Genomic DNA, 11,194 nt, shown 5'->3' with positions numbered 1-11,194 from the left:
GTCGCAAATACCTTGAAAACCTGCACCTCCTATGTCCTGAATGCCAGGATTACAAGAATGTCCCACCACGCTCACCCAAAATGTTTGCACATACTCCTTTCAAAGCAAGATTATCTTTTATAAGAAAACCAAACTTGGGCTGGAGAGATGGGTCAGAGGTTAAGAGTACTGGCTGCTCTTCCAAGACCAGTTCAATTCCCAGCACCCACATGGCAATTCACAACTGTCTTCAACTCCCAGGGGATCCAGTACCCTCACACAGACATATGTGCAGGCAAAATATCAATGCACAAAAAATAAAAATAAAAATATCACAGATTTAGCTGGGCGGTGGTGGCGCATACTTTTCAGTCCCAGCACTTGGCAGAGGCAGGCGGATCTCTGTGAGTTCGAGACCAGCCTAGCCTACAAGAGCTAGTTCCAGGACCGACTCCAAAGCCACAGAGAAACCCTGTTTCAAAAAAACAAAACAAATCACAGATTTTACTATGTTTAAGTGAGGATGGGGGGAGTGTATGTGTTATGGTACAAGTTTTTCCTTTCACACCTGGGCTTCTGAAGTTGAGCTCAGGTCTCTGGGTTGGTGGCAAGTACCCTAACCCACTACCAAGCCATCTTGTTGGCCCATATTACTTTTATCTTCTTTTGATTTCTACTTACACTATGCTCTTGGGGCTTCCCATCCTTTAACATGAAGACATCCAGGCATCTATTGAGCTGTTCTTTTTTATTTATGTATGTATGTGGACAAGGCTGGCCTTGAACTCAGAGATCTGCCTGCTTCCGCCTCCTGAGTGCTAACTGTAAAAGTGTGTGCCACCACTTGACAAAACATACCCTTCCTATGATGAGGGGGGTAGGAACAGGACATTGTCGTTCAGCACCAACACTATGCTAAGCTTGTTCTAAGACCTACATACACTGATACACCTTAACCCTATACCAATCCTACAACACACAAAGGGATTATATCTCTTATAGATGGTGACACTATGTGCCAACATGGTAACACGGAAGTGAGCCAAAGCTGGTTTAGACTAGCTTAAGTGGGTGAATATTTTTGATGGTCTGAAAGATGAGAAATTATGAGAAGTTGTTTTTTTGCCCTTAAATTTGCTTACCGTTTACCACTAGAAGCAGAATTGTCTCAAAACTCCTTCATTCATTCACTTCTGCGCAAGGCAGAGGGGGCTGGGCACTGCTGGAGTAAAGACAGAGCTTGCTAACATGCAAGGCCCTGGGCTTGATTCCAAGCATCACAAAATAAATATTAAAAACTCTATTATTTTAAATACAGTACTTTCAGTCTTTACTTACTTTGAAAAAAATGTCTAATTACAATTACTATATACCACAATATATAATAAAATGCCATTTGCCAAAAATAATTTTACTATTTAACAAAACAAAGCACCACCTAAAAGTGGTTCTTTTTTTAAGCTACACATTTTCTCCAAAAGGAGAAAATCTTATTGTTTCTCACATGGGAAAGTTAGGTATAATGTTTGAAAAGGAGAATTTTGTCAAGAAGATACTCTGTTGGGGAGGAGATGTCTGGTATTTTCCATGTGAGTTACATCTTCTTTTTTCTCTTTTTCAACATGTTTGTCACTTTCCTCTTCTTGGCTGACACTGGGCTATTTCCTCTTGTTGGCTCCTTGCTGTCATCAGTTAAACTAGATGTCTTTGAACCAGGTCCTGGTGTTTCTTCTTTCTGAACCACATCACAACATTCTTTTTTGATCCTTTTGGGTTGTTCTTTATTTACTGAAATATAAGAGACACAGAGACAGAGCATTAAGGGCTGTTTTCACTCTCAAGTTGAGCTTAACAACTCAGGAGGGAACATACTGCTCAGTTTTTTTGTTGTTTTTTTTAAATATTCCTATCTTCTTAACTATTTATAAATGTCAGAGTTCTCGGTCAGACTTGGAAACACTTTTTAACAAGTCCTTGGCAATCTCTAAATTGTTCTTGGTGACTTTGGTAACCCTTTGATCAAAACTGAGGTCAGAGGGCATACAAAAAGTCACCTTACTGCTCAGTCTTTTAAATGATCAACTTCATTTACCAGGGGAGGGCTCTGTTGCTGGAGGAAGGCTTGCTTTTTCATCTGTCTCTTTGTCTAACCACACTCCAAGACATGTCAGCCTGGCACCAGTGTTCACCTCACACAGCAAAGATGGGGGATCTCTCTGAAACAGAAGGAAAAAGCCCTTATACTTAACCCAGAGGAATTTTTGGATAACAGCTGTTCCTTTTCCATAATGTAACAATCTTAATTGAAGTTTTAGTGTACCGTTATATACCACAAAAGAATGCTGCAGGCAGGGCTAGGATGAGTGCATGGCACTATGTGTCACAGTACCCATGCATAGTAAGAAGTTCCACTAGGGTTTACGTGAGCACACTGATGAAACTGCCCAGCAATGCATCTTTCATAATGCAGCCGTCTGTCAGATGATGCAAGCCTGTATTTTCCTAAGCATACAATAATGATACTTAGACTAGACGTAGCTGACTACTATGGTTTATAATTGATCTGACTAGGCGGCTCACAGAGCCAATTTCTTAAAATCATACAATTCTACAGACACAAACTATGTCTTTCATAGACAAACCACATCTGCAGACTTGAGAATAAACAATACTAAACTGAGACTATAAGGAGACTAAAGAAGGAAATTCAGGGTTTGATTATCTGGTTTAAAAATATCGCCCGGGCGTTGGTGGAGCACACCTTTAATCCCAGCAGGCGGGAGGCAGAGGCAGAGGCAGAGGCAGGTGGATCTCTGCGAATTTGAGGCCAGCCTGGTCAACAGAGCATGTGCCAGGATAGGCTCCAAAGCTACACAGAGAAACCCTGTCTCGAAGGAAAAAAAAAAAAAAAATTAGTAGTTCCATAATTGATCAAGATCTTTCAAACTGTTTAGTAATGGCAATTTTTTTTTCTCTATTTTTTTTTTTTTTTTTTTTAAATAGATAAAGATGACTCAATACACAAAAGCAAGGCACACTAAAAGCAACTGTTTCAGGATAAAGGGCAATAGAAGTTCTGAGTCCTGGTATTAATCAGCTCTAATCAAAGCCTCCTGGCAGCTCTGCAGTAACCCTAACTTTAAAACTACTAATACAGAAATTTTAAAAATTAAGGATCTGTTTTATGAATCCCATTAAGCAAATGCTACTGTTAATTTAAAATAATACTTTAATATAGTAATACTACATTATGACATACTAATGTAATATAGTCAAGCTTGTACTGCAGTGTGTTGATACTGGGGGAAGGACACTGACCTTATTCTGCTTAAGCATCCACATTTTGATGAAGCCATCATTTGATGCTGTGACAAGAACACGATGGTCTGGAATTTCAAAACTGAACATGTCTTTTACCCTAGGGTAGAAACATTAATGTCAGAGATCATTTCTCCCAAAGGGTGTGATATCATAAAACTACGACAGTCTCCTGCTTTTTCAACGTTTCAAATGTTTTCAAAGTGTTCAATGCTGCTTATTTCCACGGAACAGTGATTTATTTTTAGACCACATTATGGGATAAAACTGTCTGAATCATAAAGACAAACAAATGACAGGTACAAACACTCCCGGTACCTTCTAAGTCCTAGAATCTAAGACGTAAGAGGTGTAAAATGAAGCCTATTAATTCAAGCAACTGCACATCCAGAAAGGAAAGATGCAGACTTCCATGAAGAGGCAGGGAACAAATTTCTCCCAGCTCCGGGGCAACCACCACTTCTAGTCTAAGCTGTCTTTTTGCTACTGGATTGTTACTATTGCCCAATAGACCACTCACCTTCCATTGCTGCTAGATAAATGTTTCAAACAGAAGTAAAATCATGCTATCACCAGGTCCAAAGCCCCTCAAAACTGTAAGTTACTTAAAATAACATAGATGGAATTGGCTCCATGGCTCCGTGGGTAAAGCACCCTGGATAAGCCTAATGGCCTAAGTTCAAGCTCTAGAGCCCACAGAAATGTGCAAGGAAAGAATCAACTCCACAGAGTTGTCTTCTGACCTCCAAGCACACACTGTGGTTGCCCCACCCTCATACACACAATCACGATGTACAGCACACAATCAAACAATAATAACTAAAACACCATGGAGGAGTAAGTGCCTGGGGATAAAAATAACGCACAGGCTGGTCCTGAGGTGACAAATGCTGAGCTAGAGGTGGCTCTACAAACAGGGTCCTTAACTGGCTTGTCGGCCTTTCAGTAAACCAAACAGGCCAGGAAGGAAGCTCAGCTAGAGCATTGGCCAAAGTACCCGCTGCCTTATTACAGTGTGAGCCACGGAAGCACAAGCTCCCAAATGTTTTGCTCATCACTGAAAAGGAATGATGAAGTAGCATTGCCAGGAATATGTTTGAAATGGCTTCCCTAAAATGAGTTTACTTCCTAACACTGGGGGAAAGCACAGCTTATACACCAACTGCAGGACTAAATGTTTACAAAGACAGGTTTCTCAAAACAACCATTCCTGGAAAGCAAGAATTGAGACACACTTGAGACATGGAAGAATATGCTGACGAACTACACTGGAGTAAAATGCTGTACACTATTGCTGTTCTGAAAATTATACTTAAAAAAATAGGCACATTAAGCATCAGCTGGCCTGGGTCTGGGAGAGCCCCCTTAGTTAAGTGTGGAATGATCCTGTCTATGTTAATGATGTACTTGCTCTGAGACTCACTATCTAACCCTTATATACACACAGCAAGCACTTGGAGATGGAGCTCGATAATGTCATTTCATTTTTTTTCCTATGGAGGAAAACAGCAGAAGAGGAAGTGGGCAAAGAGATTAAGAAAAAGCCAGGAACAGGCCAGGTGGTGGTACATACCTTTAATCTCAGCACTCGGGAGGCAGAGGCAGCTGGATCTTTGTGAGTTCAAGGCCAGCCTTGTCTACAGAGGGAGTTCCAGGACTGGTTCTAAAGCTACACAGAGAAAACCTGTCTTGAAACACCCCCTCAACACACACACACACACACACACACACAGAGAGAGAGAGAGAGAGAGAGAGAGAGAGAGAGAGAGAGAGAGAGAGAAGTCAGGAACAAAGCTCAATATTGTTTAGCTTTTGCTTTGCTCAAATAATCTTGATATTCGGCTCCAAGTCTAAGAGTTTTAAAAGTGCAAATTGACTACTCACAGTTACTTCACCCCTCCTGCATTATGAGATCCAGGGAAATAATAACACTTTCCATCATCTCTTTAGATGCCAGGTATCACAGACATGTGACATGTCTGAGTACCCTTGTTGCTCACAACACACACACACAGATTTATAAAACTTTTGCCTGTTAACATTAAGACTACACACTCACAGATTGCTTTAAAAGAAAAATAAAGTACCTGTTTTCATGAGCTTTAAATTCACAGAGGCACACCAGTGAACCACAGTCAAAAAACCTTACGACTTCTTCATCTCCAGCCACTGCAAGGACAGAGTCCTAGGAGAAAGAAGAAAAACAATACTCAGAATGTCTTCAGGAATTATGACACCTCAGACTCACGCCCTGCTCTGTGGAACTCACAGAAAGGAAGGTAACTGACGAGATCCTCTTTCCATTTGTGATGGTGCCGCTCACGGAGGCCGTGTCCAGCTGATAGACATCCACCTTATTCAGCACAACAACTATGTACTTCTCTCCACTCGGGGACCATTCCACTATGTGGGCATCTGTAAGGCAAGACTATTTTGATCTTGCTGGGCATGGTGGCCCATGCCTGTAAGCTCAGCACTTGAGAGGTGGAGAAAGGAGAATTCAGGAGTTCAAGGCCAGCCTCAGCTACATAGCAATTTTGAAATCTCATTAGTCTATTCTAGACCCTGTCTCAACAGTCCTACCCCATCTTATAAAAACCTTTTTTAAAAAGATCATAAAAACAGGAAATTGTGTTTCCTCCAAGGGAAAATGGTCTGAATCTCTCAACAAATCCTCAATACATACTTCAGAAGTTAAAAGGTAGACCAACGGAGTTTAAGAAATTACTGAGGTCATAAAGATGGTATGTGGCAGAACCCAGATCAACAGAGGAAGAGAAAATAACATGAAACACTTGTTCTCAGAGGCCACTACCATCTAAGTGGGAAATAAACACGTACACACATGTACACAGAACGTGTGAGCATGGGCTGGAGTTAGCAGTTAGCAGTTCTTCCCAATCCTGCAGGGGGACCCAGGTTCATTTCCCAGCACCCACATGCTGGCTTTCCACAACCGTCTCTAGCTCCAGTTCAGGGGATCAGACACCCTCTTGTGGCCTCTAAAAGCACCAGGCATGTACATCCACATATCTACATGCAAGCAAAGCACTCATGCACGTTAAATAAAGCAACTTAAAATGGGGCTGGAGAGAAGGCTCAGCAGTTAAAAACACTGACTTCTCCTCCAGGGGACCTGGGCTTGATTCCCAACACCCACATGGCAGCTCACAACTGTCTGTAACTGGAGTTCCAGGGGATCTGATGTCATCTTTTGGCCTCCGAGGGCACCAAGGATCCAAGCAGTACACAGACATACTCGCAGGCAAACCATACACATAAATAATCAATATCTAAAAAATGTGTCTGCATTCATTCATAGTCTAGCTAGTTATTATAAAATATATAAAATACTCACTTTGTTTTATATTTTTTATGAAAGCTGACCTTCCTTCTATAAGATTCCATGTTCTGCAAAATAGAAGGTTTGTTTACAGCGTGATCATCATGTCACCAAGTAGAAAAAAAAAAAAAAAAAAAAGCACGACACGCCTCCACACAGGGCAATCTCACTACATGCTATATATTTAAAGCACCTGACATTTACTTTGTAGCAATGTCGATAAAAGTTTTTCTTCAAGTATGATTAAAGCTCAGCCCTTTCCTGAATCTTTAAACATGTTATCCATTACATTTTCATCTATTCAGACATTTCCCTTCAGGGTCATTCTCCTCGATTTACACTACAATAACTCAAATATGGGCCTGTTCGTTTTTTTTTGGGTCAGGGTCTCAGCCTGGAACTTGCTATGTAGACCAGGCTGGCCTCAGATTCACAAAGAGCAGTCTGCTTCTGCCTCTGAAGTGCTGGGGTTAAAGGCATGCACCACTTTGCCTGACCAATAGAGATCATTTTTACACCAGCATTATGAAATAGTTTCTACTGCCTTTCTGCTTTGCTCTGTTATCCTTGTTATCACAATACATTAAAATGGTTGACAGCTTTGGAAACAGATAGATATGGAAACAGTATTTTGTTATTGCTAAGTAAAAGACACATTAGTAAAGGTGCCCTTGGGAATTTATAACTTACCTTAATGTCTTATCAGTACCAACAGACAGAGCCAACTTGCCAGACGGGTGAATAGAAAGGAAAGTCACATGTCCTCTAAAAGGAAAGGGACAGTTAGCCCGCCTTCAGCTTGACTGGCACAGTAAGAATGCCAACAGGACCAAGGGGACTCACTTGTGAGCTTTAATGGACTTCAGGCATTCCCATTTCTTCGCATCCCATACACAGATGAGTCCATCTTCTGCGCCACTGATTAAGTGCCTGCTGCCATAGAATTTCAGGCAAGTTATGGTGCCTGTGAAAAAGCAAGACAGGCAAAATTCTATCCACTTTGAACACAAATGCTGTCTCTGGTTGGAAGTACAGGAGGATGAATGCAGTCTGGAAGTAGCTCTGTCTAGCACAGACAAGATCCATATTCAATCCCTGGTACCACGAAAGCAGAGACAGCCAGTGCTTTTGCAGAGCTGAGTGATTGTAACACGGGCCATACACAATGGTCCACAACAACACTGACCATTTGGTCCTTTGTAGACTATAATTGAAAACCCCTGGGTCACTATTTCCATTAGGATGTATGACCTTGTTAGAGGAAATGTGCCACTGGGTGTTTCAAATGCTCGTCAGGCCCAGTGTCACTCTCTCTTCCTGCTGCCTGACAGTCCAGAAGTAGAACTCTCAGCTACCCCACTAGCACCATGTCTGCTTGCATGCTGCCGTGCTTCTCACCATGATGATAATGAACAAACTTCTGGACTGAACACTTTCCATTTTAAGAGTTGCCTTGGTCAGTTTGTCTCTTCACAGCGATAGAAGAGGGACCAAGACAAACTTACCACTGTGATGCACCAGAGACCCATGATCGATCTTCTTTTTCATGTCATAAATGTGAATCGTTTCATCTTTGCTGCCTGTGACTACAAAGCGACTGTTCGATGCCACAGCTGACAAGGAGGCGGTGTGGGCATGGTGAGTGAAGTCAGCCACAGGGGTCCATGTCTAAGAAAGAATGAAACATATAGTCAAGACCACAGCCACATCACAGTTCTCTGAAAATATAGTTCCACAATCCATAAAAATCAACCAAATGGAGAAAAACTAGGTAATAATAAAAGACTGGAGACCTGAATAAGGAGTGTAACAAGGGGAATTTAGGATTGGTGGCGTATCTCCAGATCCCAGTAATGGAGACTTACATACAGGCTTCCATATCAGTGATTCATTCAAATGTTCAACTTTCTATGTGAATTAATTCCAGTAACATTGCCTACTCTCTCTCATCTCTATTAAATATGCTTGATACCACTATGGGTAGCAGAAATAACAACAAACAGAGGTATTTATTCAAATGCAACTTTCACTCCAAGAAAAGAAATACAAAACTAATTAATGTTATAAGATATGATAAGTCCTATAAAGAAAAATAAGACCATGTGGGTATATTCTCATTAACACTAACATGAGCCCTCGAGAACTGCTAATAATGAGTCTCAGGGACCAGATGCTCACTACTATATGTTTTTGGTTTGAGAAACATGATTGGATGAGTACAAAGTACAGAACACACGCACACACATACAGTACTCTTCAAATTGAAGGAGCTATGTGGAAAGGTATTATTAGTCAAGGAAGAAAGAAGAAAACAAAACAAGAAACCCCAGCAAAGTTCTCTGCATGATGCCTAAGGTGAATCTCCCCACACATCAAGTCCTAAAGACTACAGCAGTAGACAGTCCTCCCATCAATCAGGGGCAATAGGCCTCCTTTGACTCAAGACACAATGTACCTGGAGCTTGTGACTTTAACCCCCCCCCCCTTCTTCTTTTAAAATTCTACTTATATAGCCCAGGCTGGTCTTGAAGTCACTATGAAACCCAGGCAATTTTATACCTCCTCCTCCTTTTTTTTTTTTTTTTTTTATTTGAAACAGGGTCTCACTGTATAATTTATGGCTGTCCTGGAACTCACTATGCAGACCAGAGATTTGCCAGCCTCTACCCACAGAGTACTGGGATTAAAGGCATGTCCATCATAGATGGCTTAAACTTTTAACTCTTAATTCTCCTGTCTCAGCCTTTTGAGTAGACATGGGCCATCTGATTCAACCATTCTACAACTTTATGTCCAAATACATAAGTATTTGTTACCATGGTTACTGGCTAGATTTAGAAGCAGCACCTAGTAAAGTTACAAATGTAAGCCTAGGAAACACCCGTGGGCCCTGACATGTTATATTTGTAAACTGTGTGGCCTTGAGCAGTCTCTTGGCCTGTGAGAAATCTTCCAATTGCTTGTCTGTAAAATGAGAATGGCTGTATCTATCTCAGGGTTGCTGTGCATCTGGAACAAGCATATTACAAAACAAAACAAAAACAAAAACAAACAAACAAACAAAAAACACACTAAGGTAGTACCCAACAAAACAGACTTGTAGGCGATAAGTGGAACTGTTCCAGAAGTAAACATCTGTAACATTAGATCACATCTCTAGTCCTGTATTGGATCACTGTTCTAGTCCTGTATATGCCCTGTTATCATGAGGAGTATTGGATCACATCTCTAGTCCTGTATATGGCTTGTTATCATTTGGAGTAATGGATCACAGTTCTAGTCCTGTATGTGGCCCTGTTTACTGTTTGACTACCATGTTGGCAATTACCTAGATCTGCTTATTTTCATACCTAATAAAAATAATTTTCACACTGTGCTACACTCTATGTCTTCCTCTCCCTTGTTCACCAGCCCTTCAATCAGGACGGTTCCCAGAACAGGAGCCACACCTCTGGCACCTTGTCACCCTGTCTCCCTACCCACGGTAAAGTCACAAGAAATAGTGAATTTCTATGACTGTCTTGATCCCAACCCAGCTGTAATATTTTGTTAATCAGGATAGAAACTCAGTGAAAGGTAAAGTCATTTTTACATTAGAACTTGAACATCTAAATTAACTTTCAGCTTAAATGCTCACCTCATTTTTGTATGTGTTAAAAATGCCAGCTTTTTCATGCCCTGAGAATGCTTTAAGTTTTTTTTCCTTTCAGTTAACATACAATGACTGCATGTATTTATGAAGCACAATGTGATATTTCAATACATTGTAGTTAGATCTGAAAAAAGAAACAACCTATCTATCCCTCAAATAAGTGTCATGTCTTTGACAACATTCAAAATATTCTCTAGTAACTACTTTAAAACATGCAATTGACTGTTACCTTACTAGGTTACAAGAATAGTTATCTTACTAAGCAAAAAAAAAAAAAAAAAAAAGTCATTCCTCCTATCCAGCTGCATTTCTGCAAGCATTAGCCATCACCTCCCTATCCTGGTCCCCTGGCCCCAAAGCCTGACAACCGTTCACCTCCTTTCCACACTGCGATCCACGTTTTCGTTTCAGTCTGTAGGCATTTTCTAACTACTATAACAAGTAGATACTATCTCATTCTGAAAAGCCTCTACTCTGTAAAGAGCAGTGTCTTTCTACGCAAGCTTTGAGCTCACAATCCTCCTGCCTCGGTCTCCCTGGAGTTGGGATTACGGCATAAGCTTGTCTGTTTTCTACGCAAGCCCTCCAACAATTATCTACGGAGACCCAGCAAACACCACCAGGCGCCGCAGTGTCCGCCCGGGAGGGAACCGGGCTCCCCTCCCCGCCGGTGCCCCGCAGCCCCGGGCCCGCGGTCTCTCACCTCCCGGTCGCCACTCTTCGCGGGCTTGCGGTGCACTGCGAACCCAAACAGGACCTGCTCGTAGCTGCCAGCGACCAGCTCCATTCAGCAACGCACGTGCGGCGCAGGGCGAGCCGGCGTAGAAGCCCGAGGAGAGGAGGCCGGCTCTTTTAGCTTCGGCGCGCACATTACGCGTCATCACCCAGGGGCACCTTTTAGG

At 41.7% G+C, this 11,194-nt stretch overlaps 1 protein-coding gene across 1 annotated transcript; it reads right to left on the bottom strand.

The window, feature by feature from the left end:
* Nucleotides 1-1,282: 1,282 nt before the first annotated feature.
* Nucleotides 1,283-11,190, bottom strand: Pak1ip1 (PAK1 interacting protein 1). The gene is made up of 10 exons (XM_027410403.2): nt 10,996-11,190; nt 8,146-8,308; nt 7,484-7,604; nt 7,331-7,405; nt 6,656-6,708; nt 5,567-5,712; nt 5,385-5,482; nt 3,298-3,397; nt 2,072-2,195; nt 1,283-1,767 (listed from the first exon to the last, which is right to left on the bottom strand). The coding sequence occupies exons 1-10, from the start codon at nt 11,077-11,079 to the stop codon at nt 1,574-1,576; spliced, it is 1,158 nt and encodes a 385-aa protein (XP_027266204.1). The 5' UTR covers nt 11,080-11,190; the 3' UTR covers nt 1,283-1,573.
* Nucleotides 11,191-11,194: the final 4 nt, after the last annotated feature.

Source organism: Cricetulus griseus, chromosome 3 (assembly GCF_003668045.3).
Source record: "Cricetulus griseus strain 17A/GY chromosome 3, alternate assembly CriGri-PICRH-1.0, whole genome shotgun sequence".
NCBI lineage: Eukaryota > Metazoa > Chordata > Mammalia > Rodentia > Cricetidae > Cricetulus > Cricetulus griseus.
Note: the sequence above shows the minus strand (reverse complement) of the source record. Positions and strands in the feature narration are given on the sequence as shown.